The following is a 22271-nucleotide window of genomic DNA, read 5'->3' on the forward strand; positions in this document are numbered from 1 at the left end:
AGGCCCATTAGAGCTGCCACAGGGGAAGAAAGAGGCTCCCTTCATCCAGCCCTCTGAAATTAGCACACATCCCTCCTGAACTTTGGTGGGTGTATTTCCACTTACATCATCTGACTTGTGGGAGAAGGAAAATTAAACAGATTCAGTAATCCCATCCACGATTGATCATAACCACTTTGTCCTTTTAGTGTGTATCCCAAGTCGTATTTAACCAGACAGCCTGTAAGTTGGAAGAAGCCATCGATGATCTTCTAGAACAGTGAAAACCTCTGGGAGAAAGGGTGAAGGCACCACATCCATCCCCTGATTTGAAGGGAAAGAGCCGATTAGGTGCAAAAGGGAAAAGGCTGAATCGCCATCTGTGCGGACAGTCAGTCAGGGAGGCTGGTGAAGAGGAGTAGCCATGAATTGTTCCAGGCTCCTGCCAGATATGTATATGCAAGGAAGAGATTATCCAAAGGTTAGGCAACCGTGTTCTAGATGACTAGTTTAGAAACTCATCAACTCCATCTGGCTCTTTTTCGGTAGTCTCCTCAGACCAGATATTTAAGGAGCCCTGGTGAGTTCCTACATTTGGAGTGGAGTCAGCTGGGGGGGCATAGATGGTTCTTAATGTAGCAGCAGCCACAGGGAGGGCACTGTTGTGCCTCAGACCAGACCAGCTCCATATCTGTAACAGACCATTCGACCTCAGGACCCTAGCAGGGCGGTTTCGGCACCGTGCCATTAGCTGCCCAGACACGTTCCTCAGCACCACAAAAGCCAGAGAATTTTTATAGCAGGATCCTCTGGATATGCGGCATTCCAGTGAGCTGCTGTCCTCTGCAATCTAGCAGCTGTCCCGGGAAAGGGCTGTCAGTGCGGTACCCAAGGCACATGAACAGATGTCCCCAAATGCACAGCCCCCCATCACTTGATTTCTGTAAATAGTGTGGACCCTTAGCTCAATATTTTCCTTTGGGGGTGGGGTGGGACGATGTCTCTCGTTAGGATAATCTGAAAAATAGTTATTATTATATTGCCCTAAATTCATTTTTTGATGTTTATTTCTAAATCATGCTCTCATTCTCTCATTTTTTTTTCCTCTTCCATCAACCTTTTGGGACAGGTAAAGGCAGATGAAGTTCATCTCTATTTTATGAATCTCGAAGAGGTTAAAAGAGAAAACATTGTATTTACTGAAACCTCAGTTTATAGATTCTTGGCCTTATGTCATTTTCATAGGCCCTGCTGATGTGTTTTGAAGCCCCAGATGCAGGTTCCTGGTAATGGTAACAACAGTTACCATTTATGAGCTTGCACTGCACCGGGGATTTTATATCCACTATTGATTTTAATCTCCCCCACTCTGAGTGATGGTGCTGTCTCCTTTAAAACAGAGATCTGCGAAGTTGTTATGCGGTGACATCGGGACTCAAACCCTAGGTCTTTCTAACTCTTAAAGTATGTCCTTCATTCTTCTACTGCCCTGCCCCTGTCTCTGACTAAAGTTGCTTCTGGAACATTGTGTAGGTCAATAGCCAGACATCACCTTCATCCCACCTGAGACACAGCTGAGCTGCCCCCTGAGAAAATACTCGCTTTGGAAAGATGTGGACTAATAAAAGGAGACTCCCTTTGAGAAATGGAAATGACCTGTTTAATGATAATGTGTATAAGCTAGAAAGAAACCGGGTACCTGTGTGTGCAGATTCCCCTCTGCCCTGCTTCCTACATCTTACTGCACTTTTTAGGTTTCCTTAACAATAGCAATTTTAACATTGCTTTTAATTAGATAAATTAAGAATATTCTGTGATGTTAGCACCCCCTCCCACCCCCCTGTCACCTTCAGTTCCCCGTTGCAGTGACAGCGCTGTGATTTCCATGGTAACAGGACTACCAGTGGTGCGTGGCTCTCACTGGTTTGTTTGGACAGAGGGAAGTGCAGGGCAGTCCCTCCTGGTGTGCTAGGCTCTGCCTGGGGCTTTCCAGGGGGTTACCTTCAAAGCCATGAAGTGAGAAATGTTAAAGGCTGAGGGGAGCACAGTGAACCCTCCTGCGCAAAAATCTAAGTGTACCCCTGGTATCCCCCGACAGGGTCCTTCACCTCAAGTAAGAGGGGCCCACCCTCCCCTGTACTTCCCCAAGATCTCAAATATATGTTTTGTTGTTGTTGTTGTTTGTCTTTATAGGGCCGCACCCGAGGCATATGGAGGTTCCCAGGCTAGGGGTCTAATCAGAGCTGCAGCCGCTGGCCTACACTAGAGCCACAACAATGTGGGATCGGAGCCGCATCTGCAACCTACACCACAGCTCACGGCAATGCCGGATCCTTAACCCGCTGAGCGAGGCCAGGGATTGAACCCGCAACCTCATAGTTCCTAGTCGGATTCATTAACCACTGAGCCACGACTGGAACTCCCACAAATATATGTTAAGAATCATCCCACGCCCCCACCCCCCACCGTCTCCTCGCCTTCCTGTGAGTGACTTGCTTCAGGCGGTAGAAGGCACTTTGTTTCTTCCTGGATTTTGTTATTCTTGGTAACAAATTGTTTCTCCCCCCATTCTCTTTTCTTCCCTCTTTCTCCCCAACCCAGAGAGTTTTCAACGTCCTTTACCCCATGCCTGCTGACCAACGGAGACATGTCAGCATCAATTCTGCCCGGTGGCTGCCCGAGCCGGGGCTCGGACTGGCCTATGGTACCAACAAGGGAGACCTGGTGATCTGCCGACCAGAGTGAGTGGCTGGGAGGGGCCGGCAGGGTGGGGGTGCAGGGGGTCCTCAGCATTCACCTGTGGCTCTGGCTGGTGAGGTGGGTCTTCTGGATGAAAAATCTGAATCCTGCCAGGGCCTGCCCCGTTCTCAGCGTCACTCCTTAAAGGGTCCTTTTCACCTTAGGGATGGTAAGGTTAGCTCTCCGTTTCAGAAATCTTCAAAAGACTGGTGTGGTTATTATGTGTGATTAAATTGAAGGCAGTATTTTTTTTCTTTGTTTTCTCTTGTTCTCTGGTTTCCTAGTGATAGTTAAGTGTCCCTGCAGGCCAAAGCATAGATATCAAAGATTCTGCTCTAAACCCCTTTTGAAAAATTCCACAGGTGGTCTTGGGTTTGTGTAAATGCCATAGACATTAATTTAAGAAATAAAGTTGGACATAGAGTATTGTTAAAGCCCTAATTTGTCAAACCACTGATCTCTAACAGCCTGGCTATGTCTGTGTCCTGCCTGTTTTCCTTTCTGCTTGGGGCTCTGGCTCATAATAGTGAAGGCAGATTGAAAAGCTCAATTTAAAATCAAAATGGTTATTAACTGGTCTTGAAGTAGGGGGTGGGAGAAGGCAGGGAACCACAGCATTTCTGCCTTGAGTCCTGATGACACCCCTTCCCCTTCCTCTGGCTTTTTGGAGGAGAGAGGTCTGTGTGAGCATCCTTTCACTCAAGACCCCGGGAGTCAGCCAGGCCTGTCATCAATTTCCACACCCAGCCAGGTGGGGAGTGTGACACTCTGTGCTTCAGTGCAGATCAGGCTGATTGCTGTGTGGGCCACTGCAGGGTTCCAGCCGACTAAGTGCCACTTCGGCCTCCAGGCCGTCCTCATGCTGTCCTTCACTTGCTGCAGAGTCTTCTCTGGGGGTATTCTGCAGATCACAGAGTGCGCACAGTATGACTGGTCTGATTCGGTCTCTGGCTCTTGGGAGTGTCCCTGTTGCCTTTTGATAGGACCCTTGGTGATTTTTTCTGAAGTATGTATTTGGGTCAGTTCTTGTGGACTGGTAGGTGACTGTTAATTGAGTCCTTGTCAGCTGGGGTGAGTTGGCTGCCCGAGAGAAAGAAAACCTGGTTCTAAGGGCAGCTCTTCATTCCACCTTGAATTTTCAGAGCCCCTTCCAAAGGGAGGCTGCTGTCTGAGCCTGACCTAGTCACACTGCTCTTGGAGCTGGGAGACTGCTGCTGGGTTCTCCCAACCACGCTCTCCTCAGGCTCCTCTCACTGGTTCCTTGTCCCTTTCCAGAACACAGCCTGCCTCTTTCACGACTGCGCCTCTGTTAGCCCGGGCACTAGATCTCTGTAACTGCCCTCCCCTTGGCCTGTCCTTAGTCCTAGGATCCGTCTGCCTTGCACTGTTTCTTTTTCCCCAAAGCACATTAGACTGATTATCTTAACTCTGTTTTCTCGTGGGAATTCATAAGAGGAATCAGACATCTTCTCCAAAACTGGAAGTTAATTCTGTATCATAATTTTACCAGGAGTTCCCATCATGGCTCAGCAGTAACGAACCTGACTAGTATCCGTGAGGACGCAGGTTCAATCCCTGGCCTTGCTCAGTGGGTTGAGGATCCGGTGTTGCCATAGGCTGTGGTGTGGTGTAGTGTGCAGACTCAGCTCAGATCTGGTGCAGCTGTGGCTGTGGTATAGGCCAGTGTCTTCGGCTCCGATTTGACCCCTAGCCTGGGAACCTCCATGTGCCGAAGGCGCGGCCTTAAAAAGAAAAAAAAAATTTTTTTTCTCACTCTTACCAACACTCTATTTCTAGGCCTTTCTTCCCCTGTTCCTCCAAGACGTCCTTCCTTAGCACTGTTGCCTTGTTTGTGGCTCCAGCTACTAACCTTTGTCCCAGCCAGACAGCCAGCCCCCTCCCCTGCAAAAGCAGTCTGCTCTTACAGAGGCAGCATCTCGATTCCCTGTTTGTCATGGCCCCACAAAGGCTTTTATATCTGAAACCCCAGCCTACATACTTGGTGTGAGTCACAGACTCCTCAGCCAAACATGAAGCTGGCTTTGGCCTCTCTTTTCTCCCCATATGTTGTCTTCAGCATCCAGAGTCTCAGCAGGCCGGAGCCATCTTGGGATGCCTGGGGAGCTCTCTTACCCACCAGGAACTCAAGTCTCTTCCACGACAAGATAGCACTAGTGTTTGACACAGCAAACAGCACCCCATCATGGACCAGGTTGTGTTGGACTGAGAGAGAGCTAATTGAGCCTACCTTTCTGGTGCTGCCATTTCTCCTGATTTCTTAGGTCATGTTGGCAAATGCCCCATACCTCAGGGCCGATATTGAAGGGTACCACATAAATTAAGAGGACATGACTTTATCCCATGTTGTTCAAAGTTTTTCCAGCTCTCAGTCATCTTCATTTCTGTACTTAGGCAGGAAATACTGTGAAGACTATCCAGGTAAGTAAGTTAAGACTTACCCAAGGCCTCCCAGCCGATCAATGCCAGAATGAGGCCTTCTAACTTTCTGATCCAGAGCTCTTTCCTATAGCTGATTCTTAACCTTTTTCAATCAAAAGCCCCCTTAGAATTCTGGTGAAAGCAACACACTCTCTTCCACAGAAAAATACACCACAAGAACACACGTATAATTTTGTAACTCTCTTAAGACCTCAGGTGAGGAATGCTGCTCTAGATCATGTGAGGCGTTTAAGCAGGTCAGGTGATCAATGCAGTGGGAAATGAGAGAGGATGAGTGAGAACATTTACAGCTTTTGAACAGTCTGTGATTGGTCTCTGGCCTAGAATGAGGAGAACAAAAAATAGGGGAGTAGAAGCTCGGTTGTTGCCTGCTGCCTGGCGCTGTGTGACGCACCTTCCTGGCACACCCGTTCCCAAGGGCACACAAGCCAGCCAGCCAGCCAGCCAGCTGGGCCAAGATTACAGCCCTCCCTCCGGAACAGGTGGTTGTCTGCCTTTGTCTCAAGCACAGGCAACTGAACCACATCTTGTGCTTTTAATCCTGTTTTTTGTTGTTGTTGTTGTTGTTGGCTTTTTTTGGCTGCGCCCAAGGCATACAGACATTCCTGGGCCAAGGATGGAGCCCATGCCACAGCAGTGACAATGCCAGATCCTTAACTGCTAGGCCCCCAGGGAACTCCTCAATCCTGTTCTTGATTTCTCCTCCACTGTCTTAGCCTTGGCACTCTCTAAAAACACAAAGACAGAGGTAAAAGGCTCCTTGGGCATCTCTTAATGGTACTAAAACCCCACTTGACAGTAGAAAAAGACCCGAGGAAACACTCCATCTCTCCAGGCACAGAAATTCTTAGCACAGGTGAGGAGACAGGCCAGTGGCCATGGCTCCTATTCAAAGCCCTTACAGTGGCTAATACCCCGTCACCCACCCTGCCTAGCGGTGAGGTTGCTTCTTTCTCCTTTGCTTTGCTCCTCAACCTGCCGCTCCTTCCAAGCTGCGGCTGTGCCTCTGGCTGCCCGCCAGCCCAGCTAGTACCCCTACCAATAACCACAGTGGGCATGAAGTACCAGACTGACGTCAAGGGGTGCTTGCCCATTTCTGGCTTCATGGATCAGCCCTACAGTTGGGGGGAGGGGCATGGTGTGTGCAGGCAGGTATTGCTAGGAAGACCCCTGCTTCTCAGTGGCAGCTCAGAAGGCCATTCAGAGACTCATGTCAGAAGACAAGTAGGCTGGGATCATGGGGTGTCTAGCCCTTTGGCTGAGTGTGGGACACCTGACAAGGCTCTAGCTCTGTCCCCTCTGTACACAGTGGTTGTAATCAAGCCATCACTAACCAAGCCAGGAACAGGCATACCTCTGAATCAAAAGGAGAGCCGCAGAGACTGCATCTCTCAGGCTGACCCATGAGATCCAGGTGCCAACTCTTTCTCACGACACAGAGATGATGGGGGTAGCGCCAGTCTTCTTGGAAACGGTCCTTCCTTCCAAGGAGAGAGCTGTGTGGCCCAAGCCTCTGCAGCCACATCACTGATAGATGAAAGGAGAATGTTCTCAAAGGGCATGTTCCCTAGAAGTTGGGACATTCAGACCCAGAGTTCTGTGTAAGAATCTTGTGGCACCAAGGAAGCCAGGCCAGCTCTTAGCTGTCTGCAGGGAGCCCCAAGGGCTGTTGAGCCAAGCCCTGAAGCACAGCTCACAGGGGCTGCTGAAGGAAGCCAGGCGCTAAGTGGAAGTCTGTTTGAAAAGCCTGACCCTGATGGGCCTTCCCATTCTTCTTTATCCCTCTGCGTGTTTGTCTAGCTTCCAGAAAGAACCTAGAGCAAACAGAGGTGATTCATTCATCCTCCCTAAGACTAGGGAGGAAGGAGATGGTTGCGACCATTCTTTAGCTTAACAAACGGTAATAAGCAATATTGGGTATTGAAGACTAAGAGTTTCAGTAGCCAGAGAGGGTATTTTCAACTCTTTTCCTTGGTACAGGGCCCAAAATTTCAGCCAAACCCATGAGCTGCTGGTAGTCAGGCTGGTCTGACCACAGAAGTTGGAACAAATCACGGCTGGAATTGGACCCCTTGGTCGGGAGCAGAGAGGATTGGGGGATGGGGTGGAGAATGGAGCAGCACATTGATGGTCTCCATCACCCCATTCTCTGTGGCACTTCACCTCCTCCGTAAATGGCGGGAGTCATAGCTTGGAGCTGCTGACAGCGGCATGATGCCAGATAGGAAGCGTTTGAGGCGACCCTTTGGCTGTCAATGTCATGGCAGCGGTCGCAGCTCAGAGGATGTGCCTTCAGGTGGTCTTTTTTCTGAGACAGGAAGGAAGGTTCCTGGTCGCGCAGTACATGGCTCGGTAAAGGTCTGATGTGAGCAGTTTGTTGTCACCAGCCAGCCCTGGCTAGCAGGAATTACAGAGAAAGGATTTGGCGGGGAACCACATGGTATTGCCACCTGCCAATAAATCTTGACAAGTTTGTAAATCACAGTCTCCCTGTCAGCTGGCTTCACGTGGTGCCTTATGCAGCCAGGGCTTGCTCAGCAAAAATTGCAGGGGTGGCTTTGTTTTCTGGGGGTCTCTCTTGTTGACCTCTGACCGTTGGCCTCTTCATCATGTAAGAGCTTCTCCCTCCCCTTTGTCCTCCAGTGTCCCCGTCGTTCTCACACAGCCCCCACAAAAATAGCTTGAGTATTCAGAAGAGGAAGAGGGCGCTACCTTCTAGAGGCCTGTCTGGAAAAGATCACGCCAAATCTGCTGCCCCCGGGCCATCTGGGAGGAGCCAGGAGGGGTTTAGTCCAGAGCAGGAAAAGGAATAGCACTTCTGTTTGGCTGTCGCTCTTTCCCACAGATGAAGCCTAATCCCCAGAATCTTGGTGTCCCTCTAGCAACGGATTTGGGGGCTTAGTGCCTAGGCCTGTTTCCTTTCACCTGAGGGTCGCATAGCCTCCTGACACACAGTCACTCACCGTGCAGGCCTGGTTAGATCCCTGTCCTATCTAATCCTCATCTTTAGGAAGGAATCACCTACATCACCCCCCACAACTCATCTTTTCCTGGCTGATCCTCACAACCCACTGGCCTTCGTTTGTTTGCTCTTTTTTTTTTTTTTTTTTTTTGTCTTTTCTAGGGCCGCACCTGTGGCATATGGAGGTTCCCAGGCTAGGGGTCAAATTGGAGCTATAGCCGCCAGCCTATGCCACAGCCACAGCAACGCCAGATCCAAGGCACATCTGTGACCTACACCACAGCTCATGGCAATGCCGGATCCTTAACCCACTGAGCGAGGCCAGGGATTGACCCCGCAACCTCATGGTTCCTAGTCCGAGTCGTTAACCACTGAGCCACAGCGGGAACTCCCTGTTTGCTCTTTATTAAAGAAGTTCTGTCATTAAAGGATGGTGACCTTGGCCTCCAGGTTAAAAAGCTGGCTTTCATTGGAGCTTGTCTTAGCTCGAGCTGCCATTATGGAATAGCACAGACTGAGTGGCTTAATCAACAGAATTTATTTTCTCATAGTTCTGGAAGCTGGGAGTCTGAGATTAGGTGCCAGTGTGGGTGAGTTCTGGTGAGGACCCCTTTCCCGGCTTGCAGACGGCCACCTTCTCACTGTGCCCCCACTTGGTGGAGAAAGAGAAGGTCTTTCTCTTCCTCTCCTTCCAAGGCCAGAGTCCTTTTGGATTAGGGTCCCATCATATGACCTCATTTAACCTTAATTACCTTCTAAAGACTGTGTCTCCAGGTGCAGTCACATGGGGGCATAGGGCTTTGCTGTATGAATTTGAGGAGACGCAGTTCCATCTGTAGCAGAGCTCTCCAAGCATATGTGCACGCCCTGGCCTACTCAGGACCAGAGCTGGCTATTCTGAGTATCTCTTACAGTGGACACTGGCATTCTAATCAAAGAGCTCAAAGACACCTCTTTCCCAACTCCTGTCCTCCTGTCTTCACCCCCATCAGCAGCACCCCACTCTCAATGACAGTGATTGGTGGCAGGTAACATCGCTTCCAGCGGAGAATCTTTAAAAGCAAAGCCGTCATGGGTTTTGGGAATTACCACTGGCAGCCGCATTTGCTGCCTGAGGTGGCACATTAGTATAAAAAGATAAAGAGGCGGAGTTCCTGTCATGGCTCAGCATAACGAACCCAACTGGGATCCACGGGTTTGATCCCTGCCCTCGCTCAGTGGGTTAAGGATCTGCTGTTGCTGTGGCTATGGCATAGGCTGGCAGCTACAGCTCCAGTTCAGCCCCTAGCCTGGGAACCTCCATATGCCGTGGGTGCGGCCCTTTAAAAAAAGATGAGAGCCCACTGCTTCCCTTCTGGCAGTTATGCCCAGTTGAGGTTTGCAGGGATTACTTGATTCTCCACTGCAAGAAAAGAAGGAAGCAGGGAAAGGTTGGTAGCCCACAGAGTTTAGTGGATAGAACTCCCCGCCGTCAGCAGTCCAGCCCGTCACTGCTCAAGCGTCTCTCCTTCCTCCCCCGGGAGAAGCTTCTGAGCCCTTCCTGAGTCGTCTCCCACTCTCGGAATACCTCTCCCAATTGCTTGTCCAGCCTACCTGGCAGAGGAGGCTCTAGGGCCAGAATCAAAAGAGAAATGGGCTACTCTGGCTCAGCAGGAGCTTTTTCCTGCTTAGACTTCTGAGCTCCAGGCAGAGTAATATCCGGGTGGCCTTGTTTTCCTTTTTCCCGGCCCCTACAGCTGCAGGGAAGACCCGTGGTGAGACCCATCTGTTCCTGAGACTGAGCTCACCCTGTAGACAAGGCTGTCCACGGCACCCTCTATCTCCACGGCCTCTCCCGCTTCTTCTAGCTCCTTTCTCATGTGTTTGAAATACACCCAGAACTCACTGCCTCTGTCGGACGTGGCTATCTTTTAGTTCTCTCTCAGCCCCAAAGGGAGCCAGTTAGGCTTAGGGGGGTGGAAGAGACATAGGCGTTAGGGCTCTTGGAGACTCGTTTGATCTGCTCCACACTGAGCATCCTGATGCCTCAGCCCAGCCCCAGGGGAGAGGGAGGAGGGCTGCCAGGCCAGTCCACCAGCCCCAGGAACTGCACGGAGTTCTGTCTAATGCCTTCTACCTTTTCTCCACCCTTTGCACCTGATTTTCAGGGCCTTAAACTCTGGCGTTGAGTACTACTGGGACCAGCTGAACGAGACTGTCTTCACCGTCCACTCCAGCAGCCGGAGCAGCGAGAGGCCTGGGTGAGTTTGTGAAGGAGAAGGGGCGCTGCTGGCTGGAGGATCCCCCCCGCAACCAACTCGAATAGGCTCTGGAGCAGAGCCTCCAGACCAGGCTCCAGGACTCTGTGGGCGCCCATCTTCAACCAGAGAAGCTCCTCTTTGATCTGCTTCATGCATTGAGCTTTTGCACACAATTCTGTTCAAGGAAAGTGTTTCACAGCTAAGAAAGAGATGAGAACCTCTGCTCTCAGAGTCTTAATTTGAGACAAGCTAGGCCACCGTCTAGCCCTCCCATCCTGGCTGTGGTGTCTGCACATGCTGCAGTGAGGAGAGAGGAGTGTACGCAGGAGAGGGCTTGCCCTCAGGGACCAAGCTGCCTAGAGATGCAGCCCAGGCACAGATACTTCCCAGGGGCCAGTTAGGAGGAACCTGGTGCTTATCCTCTTATCACTTTATTCATTAATGAAAACTGGAACAGTTTGAGAAAACAGAGTGCCGGGTTGATAAGAAAGCCTGTCCTTCCTAGAGGAAGTCCAGGGCACAGCTGGAAGAGTAATCCCTAGAAGCAGCTAGAGATAGAGTGGCTGGTGATCGTCTTGAAAGTCCTGGGCTCCCTCTGCTGCCAGCTCTAGTTGTCCTGAGGGTCAGTGCCTGGGAAATGTCTAAGGAAGGGGGCATAATAGCTTTGGGCCTGGGCCTTACTTGTCAGCAGCTGGTGCTCCCTGCCTTTCGGGTCTTTTCGCAGAAGGCTCTGGAGGAGGATCCCAGAACAGCCTCGTAAGAGTCCTGGTGCTTTTCCTCTAAAGTGGAGTTTCGGTGGAAATTCCAAGAATTTTTTTTTTTTTTATTAATAATTTTTTTATTTTCCCACTGTACAGCAAGGGGGTCAGGTTATCCTTACATGTATACATTACAATTACATTTTTTCCCCCACCCTTTCTTCTGTTGCAACATGAGTATCTAGACAAAGTTCTCAATGCTATTCAGCAAGATCTCCTGGTAAATCTATTCTAAGTTGTGTCTGATAAGCCCAAGCTCCCGATCCCTCCCACTCCCTCCCCCTCCCATCAGGCAGCCACAAGTCTCTTCTCCAAGTCCATGATTTTCTTTTCTGAGGAGATGTTCATTTGTGCTGGATATTAGATTCCAGTTATAAGTGATATCATATGGTATTTGCCTTTGTCTTTCTGGCTCATTTCACTCAGTATGAGATTCTCTAGTTCCATCCATGTTGCTGCAAATGGCATTATGTCATTCCTTTTTATGGCTGAGTAGTATTCCATTGTGTATATATACCACATCTTCCAAATCCAATCATCTGTCGATGGACATTTGGGTTGTTTCCACGTCCTGGCTATTGTGAATAGTGCTGCAATGAACATACGGGTGCATGTGTCTCTTTTAAGTAGAGTTTTGTCCGGATAGATGCCCAAGAGTGGGATTGTGGGCTCATATGGAAGTTCTATGTATAGATTTCTAAGGTATCTCCAAACTGTTCTCCATAGTGGCTGTACCAGTTTACATTCCCACCAACAGTGCAGGAGGGTTCCCTTTTCTCCACAGCCCCTCCAGCACTTGTTATTTGTGGATTTATTAATGATGGCCATTCTGACTGGTGTGAGGTGGTATCTCATGGTAGTTTTGATTTGCATTTCTCTTATAATCAGCTATGTTGAGCATTTTTTCATGTGTTTGTTGGCCATCTGTATATCTTCTTTGGAGAAATGTCTATTCAGGTCTTCTGCCCATTTTTCCATTGATTGATTGGCTTTTTTGCTGTTGAGTTGTATAAGTTGTTTATATATTCTAGAGATTAAGCCCTTGTCCGTTGCATCATTTGAAACTATTTTCTCCCATTCTGTAAATTCCAAGAATTTAAATTGATATCTTGTCAGCATGTAGTTAGAAGGGAGGAAGGGCTAAAGAGAGAAAGGGCCTTCTTGGGAGTTCCTGTCGTGGCGCAGTGCTTAACGAATCCGACTAGGAACCATGAGGTTGCTGGTTTGATCCCTGGCCTTGCCCAGTGGGTTAAGGATCCGGCGTTGCCGTGAGCTGCGGTGTAGGTTGAAGACGTGGCTCGGATCCCGAGTTGCTGTGGCTCTGGCATAGGCCGGTGTATACAGCTCCGATTCAACCCCCAGCCTGGGAACCTCCATATGCCGCGAGTGCAGCCCTAGAAAAGGCAAAAAAAAAAAAAGACTAAAGAGAGAAAGGGCCTTCTTTCACTGCTCATCCTTTGTCCATGGTGCTCAGCTAGTGGCTTCCTGAATCTAAGTAAGCAGCTTTTTAATGCCAGCCATCTCTACCTCCCCAGAAAGGGCCGCCTCATTGAAGGGAGTGACCAGACCAGCTGGGTTCGCAAAATTGAATGGTTCTGCTGCCTCCTTTCCTTGTCCCAGGGCACAGACTGATCTGAAGAAGGAAGGACACAGAGCTAACGGCAGCCTGGAGGCAGCCGCAGGAATGCAGGGCTTCTTTTCTGCCCTGCAGACCCTGGTCCGGGCTGTGCCGTAAGGCTTGGCACAGGGCAGGCGGAGCTCTGAGGGAGTTGGGGGCGCACTGTCCCAAGTCCTGCCTGACTCCGGTCTGCCTTTCTCTCCCTAGAACCAGCAGAGCCACATGGAGGACCGACAGAGATATGGGCCTGATGAATGCAATTGGGCTGCAGCCCCGGAACCCCACCACCTCGGTGACATCTCAGGGCACCCAGACTCTGGCCCTTCAGCTGCAGAATGCTGAAACACAGACGGAGAGGGAGATACAGGAGCCAGGGACAGCAGCTTCGGGTCCTGGTGAAGGTAGGAGCTGCATAAGGGAAGAAAGATTTGGGGGGAAGGGGCCATGGGGACCATCATCACCCCCTCCACGTGGCTCCTCCATGTGGACAGGCGCTGTACCGCCAACATGGTGGCACTAAGAGCGTCCTAGGGCAGGAATATCATTGCCCTGATCTGGGTCACTGCTCCAGCAGACTGAGCTGCTCTTACAGCTTTGCTCAGCGCCCCCAAGGACCCTGACCTCTTACCCTCTAAACTGGAAGCACTGAGGTGGTTCTTCCAAAGAGAGAGCACAGCGTCACCTAGATAGAAAAGGCTACAATGAGACTTCCTGCTGTGCACACTCTCTTTCCAGAGACCTGTACCCAGGCCTCAGGCTTCTGGGGCCTCCCCATGGAGTAGCTCGTCTCCCCCCGCCAGCCTGGCACATTCTGGACTCCCACAGGTGAGGCCCTCACACCCCCGTGCTTCATGGCCATTTTGGCTGCAGCCTAGCACACAATCAGCCCCTTCCTCTCCCCTGTTGTAGGTGAGGCTCAGCCAGCCTTGGCCCTGGCTCAGCGCTGGCCTCCCTCTGCTGAGAACCAATTAGCACTTCCCAGTGGTAATGCTTGAGCCCCTTTGGAGTCTGTCAGCAGCTGTGTTAAATAGGCTGTTCTCGCTCAGTCGCTCTCCTTACCCCCTACCCCAGCCCCCAGCTGCTCCAGGCTCCAGACAAGGCGGCCTTCAAACAGACCCGCATTTTCTAGGTCTTTGTTAAGCAACTTGCTGATCAAGAGAGACCACGAGGGAGTTCCCACTGTGGCACAGTGGGTTAAGAATTCAACTGCAGCAGTTCAGGTCACTGCAGAGGCATGGGTTTGATCCCTGGCCCCTCTTAGTTGGTTAAAGGATCCAGTGTCACTGCAGCTGTGGCTCAGATTCAGTCCCTGGCCAGGGAACTTCCATGTGCTGCAGGTGTGGCCATTAAAAAAAGAGACCATGAGAAGAGAAGACAGGTGTACACTGGGCAGAGTGACAAATCTGCCTGTGCCACCTCAGGGAACAGCTTTCTATACTGCAACCCCCACCCCCCGACACACACAGGGCACTCTCCCTGTTGCTGTCTTACTGCCGGCCATGAACTGACATTTTTTTACAGTTAAGTCCCTTTTTGGTTTGTGGCCCAGGCTGCCTCTGACCTCTGAGGCTCCTGACTCTGTTGGGTGGAAACCCCTTGGTGTGGACCTAGCAGCTGGTGGTCCAGTGCAGCTAAGGGCCTCACTGAAGAGGAGAGAGCTGGAGCTTGCCTAGCCAGCCGCAGGGCAAAGCTTCTTGTCTGAGGCAACCCCTCTGCTGTGACCTCATGGCCATTTACAGACTGTCTGCCAGATGTGTCAGCCACTGGAGCTGCAAAGACAAATAGGCCTTGGTCCTTCCTCAAGAACTGGAAGTCTAGAGGGGGAGGCAGACCCCCAGCAGGTAGTAACTTAGTGTGAAAAGGACCTCAGGGCCACAGAGGAGGGGGCCACGCCCCACTCTCGGGCTCGAGGAATACTTCTGAAGGAGGTGACCTGAGCTGAGCCTTCAGGGATGAGTAGGAAGGCATCCAGCAAAGTGGGATGGGATGGGGAGGCAGCCATTCCTGGCAGAGGGGACAGCGCCTGCAAAAGCACCAAGTTCAAAACCATTTCCCTGTCAGCCTGTACTGGGAACTGAGGCTGATGAGCAGGGAGGGCGATTACAGGGAGGGAGGCCTTCCCCCTGACGGTGAAGAGCAGCAGGAGAAGAAGGGCATCCTCTGGTGGTTTCACTTCCCAAAGAAGCCTCTGATTTCTTCTTGATTGGCATCAACTCCAATCAGTTTTAAGATCCTTTTTTCCTAGTTGGGAGTCGGGGTGATAGGCTGGCAGGGGGATGGAGGTCTTCTTTCCTGGTTTCAGAGGCCAGAACTTTGTTCCTTCCTAGTTACCTCCCCGCAAAGAAGAGCAGGTGGTAGAGGTGAGCCCTTCAGAGGCCAGAGGTGCTCTTCAGCAGGGCTGGCATTCAGGAGCCAGGGCTTGGCAAGGTAGTTCAGACGGCTCCCTGTGGACTGTGCCTAGAGCGCCAGTCCCTTTTAGAAAGTCCACACATAGAAAACAGTAAGGGGAGAAGGGGTATGGCCTTGACCTGTGATGGCTGTGACGGGCCTGCCATGTCTCCTCTGGGCCTGGAGCCAGGCCCTGCACTCTGGCCCTGCAGTGCTTCACTCACACACACACACACACACACACCCCTGCCACTTCTCTCCAGGTTAGCAAACTGGTGGCCACATCTGCAGGAACATGTAGAGGAAACCCTCATCAGGTTGGTTAACCCTTCGGGCTCAGCTAGAAGGCAGGGTCGGTAGTGGGGACACCACCTGTGTATCCCTGCAGACACACCAGGGGCCTAGGTTTATTGGTATAGGAAACCAGCTGGTGGCAGTTACCATTTTGTGGGCTGCCCCTCCCCTAGCCCTTTCCCATTAGCTGGCACCGAAGGGTCCCCAGGCTATTCTTCATTTTCATGTTCTATAAATGTTTGATTAAAATCCATTTAGCTCTGCCTGGGACTTCTAGGAGGAGCCTACCACAGGGGGCATTTGCAGGTGGTGGTATTTTTGCTTGTCCAGCTTTAAAGCTTTCCTACCCTGTCACTCAGAAAGGGAGAGGACCTGCTCAGGAAGTATATGGGCTGAATGAACTGAGCAAGGGCAGACCCTGCCCCTCAGCTTGGCTGGGCTGCGCTATTTGGGGAGCCCGTGACTCTGTCTGACTGTTGGGAAGGTTGCCTAGAGCTTGTGTTGTCTAGTGAAGGCAGTAGACCAGCTGCAGTAGTGTGCCCTCTGAGGTCGGGAAGGGCAGCTCCTCCTCTCTTCTGGACAGTGAAACCCCAGAATCGGGGGCTGTGGGAAGTTCCCGATCCCACCCTGGCCTCTGCATCCAGAACGTATCTTAGAACTTGCCTAGGAAATGATTTCCTGTCAACACTAAATTTATTTCCCATTTTTCAAAGACAGGAAAAAAATCTTTTGCTACAGGGAAGGAGACAGCAGAATTAACCTCATATAAGTTCATCTCCATGGCAGAAGCGTAACATGTGACCAATCTTCAGAAGCCACCTTGTCTGAAACGCCTGTAGGCAGCCTGGGAGCCCTTTATTCACCCACACGTTTATTTGACAGTTAGGCACCAAGTGCAAGCTCATGCGTTAGACACTGGACCCAAAGGGGAATAAAACTTAGGCTGAGACCTGCAGGAACTTAGACCAGGAAGGGAGATGCCACAGCCATGGATAACTTTTGACGCAGAGAGGTGTGGATCACTGTGAGGGCTCAGCAGGAGCAGCCGCTCCCAGCTAGAGCCCCCAGGAGGCCGGGCAAGTGGGCTTTTTTCTTTTTATGTCTGCACCCACGGCATATGGAGGTTCCCGGGCTAGGGGTCAAATCGGAGCTGCAGCTGCCAGCCTACACCACAGCCACAGCCACATGGGATCCGAGCCGTGTCTGCAACCTATACCGCAACTTGTGGCAACACCGGATCCTTACTTAATCCACTGAGGCCACAGCAGGAACTCCACAAGTGGACTTTGGATGTGGGGAAATGGGCAAGTGCATGGCAAGTGGAGCATCCTCAGTGTGTGCAGACGGGGGCAGGCAGGCGTACAGCAGCTCCGAGTCACCGTCAGTGAGGTCGCTGGGTGCAGGAAGAGGGCATGGTTAGGGAAGTGGCTAGGACCTGACCTGTCCCTGAATATCATGCTAAGGAGTCTTAACTATTTGAGGACTCTTGGAGCTCCTGGGTTTTGAACAGACCATGAACTGGAGCAGATGTCAGTGGATCAGAGCTTGTTTAGAATGGTAAGCGCAGCATGGAGGCTGAATGCAAAGGCGAGAGATGAAAAGTACAGCCACAGTCGTGGTGTGACGTGGCCAGAATTGGAGCCACAGGCACAGTGGGAGCAGAAAGGGTGGGAGGTGGGGGGCCCAGACCCAAGTGCCAACAGCAGATCCTTGAAGTGATCTGCAGGGAGAGAGCTGGTAGTTCACCAAACGCAGAGCCTGGCCCAGTGAGCTCCAGTGCCAGCAGGCCCAGGGCCAGCCCACCACACACCCGAGACTGGGCTCGGGAGGCCCTCAGTGCGCAGAGTTCTTAGAAAGCAGGGCGGGGGGGCAGTGAGCACAGGGAGGTCCCCATAGGCCCTCCCCAGGCAGCCCTTTTGGGTCACAGCATGGAAGCTGTGCTGGCCCTGAGGCGCTGGGTTGACCCACGCACTGCTGGGTGGCTCTTGCCCACAGAAGAACTCCCAGCGAAGTACTTCAGCTTTGCCTTCCTTCTGCCCTGGGAGTTGGCACTGAGCTGCCTGAGGGGGCAGTGCGTGAGGGCAGCTGCCTTAAGGAGTTGAGGGGTAGGAGGGTAGAATTTAACCAGGAAATCTGGAGAAAAGCAAGTGGGACATAGGAGAGAGCCGCCACTCGGTGCTGGGGAAAAGTGTGTGAAGTGCAGCTCTGACAGGCAGGCGAGAAGGCTCTGGGCAGTGTGAGCGCAAGCAAAGTCTGGCACAGGTAGCCAGTGAGAAGTACCCCCTAAAAAGCAAAAAACTCACCATCAGAACCCACCAAACTGCAGAATCCCGAGTGGCCAACGAGTAGCCACAGGAAACAAACCTGTAGTTTGGTAGAGCAGCCCTGGCAGCCCAGGAGCTGTGACTGTAGCCGCCCACAGGCTTGGACCGCTTCTCTGCCCCATCAGGGCTGAGCGCAGGCTGGAGGAATCTTCCTCAGGGTAGAGCTCCTGCTGAGTCCAGGCCATTCACAGCAGCCACCACCAACTGAATGCCCGCTCTGCACCAGGTCCTGGGTGAGCAGGATCTCATTCCCTCTGCCTGGCACCTTGCAGGCGGGATGTTTTGCAGATCAGGAAACTGAGGGATGTGGATGGCGAGGGACTTGTCCAGGGTCATGCAGCTAGTGAGCGAGAACTGAGATCTGAGCCAGAGCCTCATCTGCTCACATGGAAGGGAGTGCTCAGGCCCCTGGAGAAGGAGCACGACCTTCCCTCTTGCCCCCTAGAGACGTGGGCTGAAGCCTCAGGCTGGTGCAGTTGACTGCCTCTCGAGAAAGATAAGGGTTATCAGACCTCCAGCCCCAGGAGGACAATATGTGGGAAATAACTTGGGGAAGGTGGTGGGTAAAGCAAGATAATCAACGCCTTCCAGAAAACAGTTGCAAATCTTCCTCGTGTGATATAAACAGAACAGCAAAGAGGAGAGACCACAGAGCTTTGAAGTGGAGCAGAGCAGACCTTTGCTTTCAGGCCACACTGCATATGATGCCCTGGCTTTCCAAAGACCAAGCAGCAGGCCCTGTCCTAGGGCCAGATCTATCAGTTTATCCATCCGGGCTGCCTCCTCAGCCACCTCCATGAAATGTGTGACCAGCCTGCCACTGGTGCCCAGAGGGTTAAAGTCGGACTCCTGGCTTCTGGTCCTGCCCCACCTCTTAACTGAGCAGCCTGGGCCAGCAAGGCCTCGGTTTCCCTAGCAGTCAAACAGAAGTATGAATTATGGGCATCTGGGGAGTCTGATCTAGCCTTCAAGCCTCTGATTGACTCTCAGAATGAAGGACTGGCCGGCCTCTTGGTTCTGCTTTTAGCTAGAATCCCCCAGCTCCCACTAGCAGTTGTCTGCCTGACACAGAGGCCTGGGCCAGCAGCTAATTCCCTCTCCTGCTTTGTGCCCTCCAGGGGAGGGCTCAGAGCTCGGTGCCAGTGGGGAAGACGCGCTCAGCAGGATCCAGCGGCTGATGGCGGAGGGGGGCATGACAGCCGTGGTGCAGCGAGAGCAGAGCACCACCATGGCCTCCATGGGCGGCTTCGGCAACAACATCATCGTCAGCCACCGCATCCACCGCAGCTCCCAGACGGGCACCGAGCCCGGGGCCGCGCGTACCTCCTCGCCCCAGCCCTCCACCTCTCGGGGACTGCTTCCGGAAGCTGGGCAGCTGGCTGAGCGAGGCCTGAGCCCCCGGACAGCCTCCTGGGACCAGCCGGGTACCCCTGGGCGGGAGCCACCCCTGCCCCCCTCCTCCCCTGTCCCTCCTCCTGCGCCCCTTCCCAGCACTGAGGGACCAACCCTGCACTGCGACCTGACCAGTAACAGCCACCTTCTTGACAGCGGGGGCAGCAGCAGGGGGGAGGCTGCGGGCCCCAGTGGGGAGCCACGGAACAGGTAGAGACGTGTGCACTGGTGCCTCCCCTCGAACCGCTGAGCAGAAACCGGACCTCACAGCTGACTGGGAACTGGACTCGCGGAGGAGCCGCAGGCTGCGTCAGGAAACAGGAGCAAGAGGGTGGGGGGTCGACAGGGAGTCCAGGTCAGCAGGCATGAGGCAGTCGAATGGGCAAGGCTTGCCTCCAGAGACTAGAACCTTCCAGGATCTGGAGCCCAGGGGAGCCACACACTGCTGTGCTCGGGGTGAGTGCAGGAGAAAGTAGGTATCCCTGCCATGAACCGCCCCCCTCCTTTCTCCTAGAAACATGGCTCAAGGGACCGGGCACTGGGCAGAGAGCCCCCAGAAGGGCAAACAGTCTTCCAGATCTGGGCCAAACCATCCTGACAGTGGCCCCTGGGGCAGCTTCGCCCTGTTCACCTGTCGTGTGGGCAGAGCCACTAGGAGCCCAGGAGCAGGAGGAGCAGCCTAGCCCCCAGAAACCACCTCCATTTCTGAGCCTTCCAGAGCTTCAGCCTCTCTATAATCATCCTACCCCACAGAGACCACAGTCAGGGGTCAGGCCAGGCTCCGGGATTCCTGAGGACAGGGGCTTCCAGCACTTACTGGTGGGGAACAGCCATGCAGTGGAGGGGGCAACCTGCTTGCCTGATACAGGATGGGGTCAAGGGACGGTGGGCAGGTCCTCACTCAGGAGGTGGGGGGTAGGCTGGCCAGCCCCCAGGGCTTGTCTGCCAAGCTCCTCCTTCCCCACCCCACCACCTCCCCAAAGGCTCTCAGAGCAGCAACTGTGGGTGTCAGTATTACCTGAGCCTAGGCCAAAGCCAGCCCAAGGCTGGGGGAGGGGATGAGACTCCAGGTCAGAATGTGAGGTCTTGGTCTGTGATTTAAGGTGTTGCATGTGGAATCTTGAACTGTATGTGTAGTTTCTAGTGGAGAAATCAAGGCTCTGATTATTTTGTTTTTAGTATGAAAACGTGATTTCTTTTCTGTTTGTAACTCATCATAGAAACATTGTGGTGGGAGGAGAGGGGATAGTCTGACTGCAAATGAGGGAAACACCAAAGATCTACATCATTAAAATGATGACATGCCCCTCACCACGCTCCTCTCTCTTTGTTTCCATGGGGGGTGGAGGAGGGGGTGGTGATTGAAGGGGAGACACTGGGATCACTGAACTGAGCCACCCTGGTTCTTCCAGCCCTGTGGTGCCCCAGCAGAAGCCACTCAGGTAAGGGCTGCCACCTGTTTCATGCTCCATCTCTGTGTACCACCACCTCCTGCTTCCCGGGGGCCTGCTACGGATTGGGCAGCCTTCACAGCAGTGAGGGGTGGGTGGGGGGGTTAGGTGAGAACGAGATTACTCATCTTGATTGCTTCCTACCCAGGATGATGGGCCTGGGATGAAGATGTAACTGGCCAGAAAGTTGGCTCCCCTCCAGTTCTGGGACAGCACCCATTAATGGGTGTCTGGGTTGGCCGGCAGGGAGCTTGGTCTTACCTGTAGGCATCCCCCTAAGACACCATTTGGTGCTTAGGTTTCCCTTCGTGTCCTCGGTACAGTGAGTACGGGACCTGCCTTGGCCATTTAGTTTAAAGCCAGTTAGAAAGCGGGAGAAAGGGATTTCGCATCGTGGCTCAGCAGTAATGAACCCGACTAGTATCCATGAGGACATGGGTTCAATTCCTGACCTCACCAAGTGGGTTAAGGATCTGGCTGTGAGCTGTGGTGTAGGCTGCAGACAGCATTGCTGTGGTTGTGGTGTAGGCCAGCAGCTACAGCTCCAATTTGACCCCTAGCCTGGGAACCTCCATATGCCGTGGGTACAGCCCCCCAAAAAGAAAGAAAGCCAGAGAGGGATATTTGCCCCTGCTCTCACAGAGGTATACAGGAAAACCAGCAACAAGGACTTCTTCAGTAACTTGAGTGCTCAACTCTGTCCTGGACACTGTGGGGCGTGCAGAATTATAGGTTCTGCAGAGACAAAACCAAAGGATGATGTGGGCAAGGAGTTATATGGTGAGGAACACTAGAATTATTTAGAAATTATTATAGCACATTCTGGACAAAGAGACACATCAGCTAGCTGTGAGACCTTGAGCAAGCCACATGCCTTTTCTCCACTCTCTTCTTTATAGTGGGAGGCAGAGCTATGCAACCTCTTAAAGTTACTTCCAGCACCAAGAGCACTGGAGTGGTTAGGACAAGTCCTTGTTGAAGAAGTGAGATTTGAACTACACATTAAAGGATAGAAGGGGAAGGGTACCCCAGTGCAGTCCCTGCTTTCATCTACATGCTCTCCTCAGCAGGAGGAAGATTTACTTGGTCTGACAGTGGGGACTGTGAATTGTTGAGTGTAATTCGATGTTTATTCTCAGTCCTTATCACAAAAACCCTCTGAGTTTGGTACTGGTATACCCAAACCACACAACTAACCAGTGCAGCCAGGTTTTGAACCCAAATGGGACCCTGACTTGCTCTGTTATTTTGGGAAAAGGGGTACGAGGAGGCCTTGTGGATGAGGTGATAGAAATTCAGCCCTGCCTGGCCTCACCTCTGTACTTTCTTGCCAAGGATGCATCTAGTTCCTACCTGTCAACACCTTCTGTCCCCACACCAACCCCTTAGCCCTTGCTTGATGGGTAGAGCCTTCCCAGTAGCACCTTCACAGGCCCCCTTGCATATCTTAACAAGGTTGTGGGGGTCAGTGGGGCCAAGCTCAGCAACCCAATTGGAGATGAGGAAAGAGCTTCAGAGCAGTTCTTTGGACTTCATGGACCAAGATGTCCATGGGGCCAGTTGGAGCAAAGACAGAGTAAAGTCTAAATCAAGTCCCCTGGTTTCTAAATCAGCTCTCAACAGTTACACTGTGGGGTCTGGGATTGGGGGAGACCAAAGGCCCTTA

At 52.2% G+C, this 22271-nt stretch overlaps 1 protein-coding gene across 41 annotated transcripts in view; it reads left to right on the forward strand.

Annotated features, from left to right (window-relative positions):
- AMBRA1 (autophagy and beclin 1 regulator 1) overlaps positions 1 to 20465 on the forward strand; it is a 183711-nt gene extending 163246 nt beyond the window's left edge. For 32 of the 41 annotated variants that reach the window (XM_085011243.1, XM_021085244.2, XM_085011242.1 and 29 more), the window contains 4 exons: positions 2581 to 2720; positions 10288 to 10380; positions 12964 to 13157; positions 18881 to 20465. In XM_085011243.1, the coding sequence (XP_084867369.1) occupies positions 2581 to 2720; positions 10288 to 10380; positions 12964 to 13157; positions 18881 to 19368 (915 nt within the window). In that variant the 3' untranslated portion in view covers positions 19369 to 20465. Of the gene's footprint in view, positions 1 to 2580; positions 2721 to 10287; positions 12401 to 12963; positions 13158 to 13491; positions 13582 to 16635 lie in introns of all 41 variants that reach the window. The other 9 variants (XM_085011273.1, XM_085011264.1, XM_085011265.1 and 6 more) reach the window with 2 other exon arrangements.
- Positions 20466 to 22271: the final 1806 nt, after the last annotated feature.

Source organism: Sus scrofa, chromosome 2 (assembly GCF_054392235.1).
Source record: "Sus scrofa isolate SSC_HxYL_T2T_F1_AM1 chromosome 2, Sscrofa_HxYL_maternal_Yorkshire_Landrace_v2.0, whole genome shotgun sequence".
Taxonomy (NCBI): Eukaryota; Metazoa; Chordata; class Mammalia; order Artiodactyla; family Suidae; genus Sus; species Sus scrofa.